The sequence below is a fragment of the Acanthisitta chloris genome, unplaced genomic scaffold, assembly GCF_000695815.1.
Source record: "Acanthisitta chloris isolate BGI_N310 unplaced genomic scaffold, ASM69581v1 scaffold8626, whole genome shotgun sequence".
Taxonomy (NCBI): domain Eukaryota; kingdom Metazoa; phylum Chordata; class Aves; order Passeriformes; family Acanthisittidae; genus Acanthisitta; species Acanthisitta chloris.
Genome location: NW_008678665.1, coordinates 1,370 through 1,889, shown reverse-complemented (window position 1 = coordinate 1,889; position 520 = coordinate 1,370). Strand labels below are relative to the sequence as shown.

General features: G+C 62.5%; 1 protein-coding gene across 1 annotated transcript in view; it reads right to left on the bottom strand.

Annotated features, from left to right (window-relative positions):
- Positions 1-262: 262 nt before the first annotated feature.
- The window catches only part of DUSP23 (dual specificity phosphatase 23), a gene marked incomplete at its 5' end in the record, with an annotated part of 756 nt that continues 498 nt past the window's right edge, over positions 263-520 (bottom strand). The window contains one exon of the mRNA XM_009076980.1: positions 263-290. Within this exon, the coding sequence (XP_009075228.1) occupies positions 263-290 (28 nt within the window). The remainder of the gene's footprint in view (positions 291-520) is intronic.

Genomic DNA, 520 nt, shown 5'->3' with positions numbered 1-520 from the left:
AGGGACCTCAAAAACAGGACCCAGAGTCAGGACCCCAAGGGATCCCAGAGCCAGGACTCGACCCCAGGCTGCAGCTACCAACCAAACCAGTTTGGAGGAGCCCAGCAGAGCCATGGACATATCCCCCCAACATGTGCCCCCAAACAGACCTGCAGAGAAGCCACTGGAGAGTCCTTTAATGCAGCAGGGGACAGACAGCAGCACCTCGGGGCTGGGGACCCCCCAAATCCATGGATCTCATTGTGGGATGGGATGGCTGCACTCACATCTCCTTACTGTCCTCCCCAGAGCTGTGGAGGGGCAGATTCTGCTGTCAGACAGGACTGGGGAGACCTGGGAGCCTTCCCTGGTGGGGGCACAGGGAGGGCATGCCCAGGGTGACAGGGGTCCCTGCCCAGGGGGTGGGGGCATGGGGAGAGGACCCCCAGGGTGACAGGGGGCACAGGGAGGGCACCACCCTAGGGATGCAGGGCAGGAACTACCAGGGTTACAGAGGGCAAAGGGAGGGGATACCAAGGGC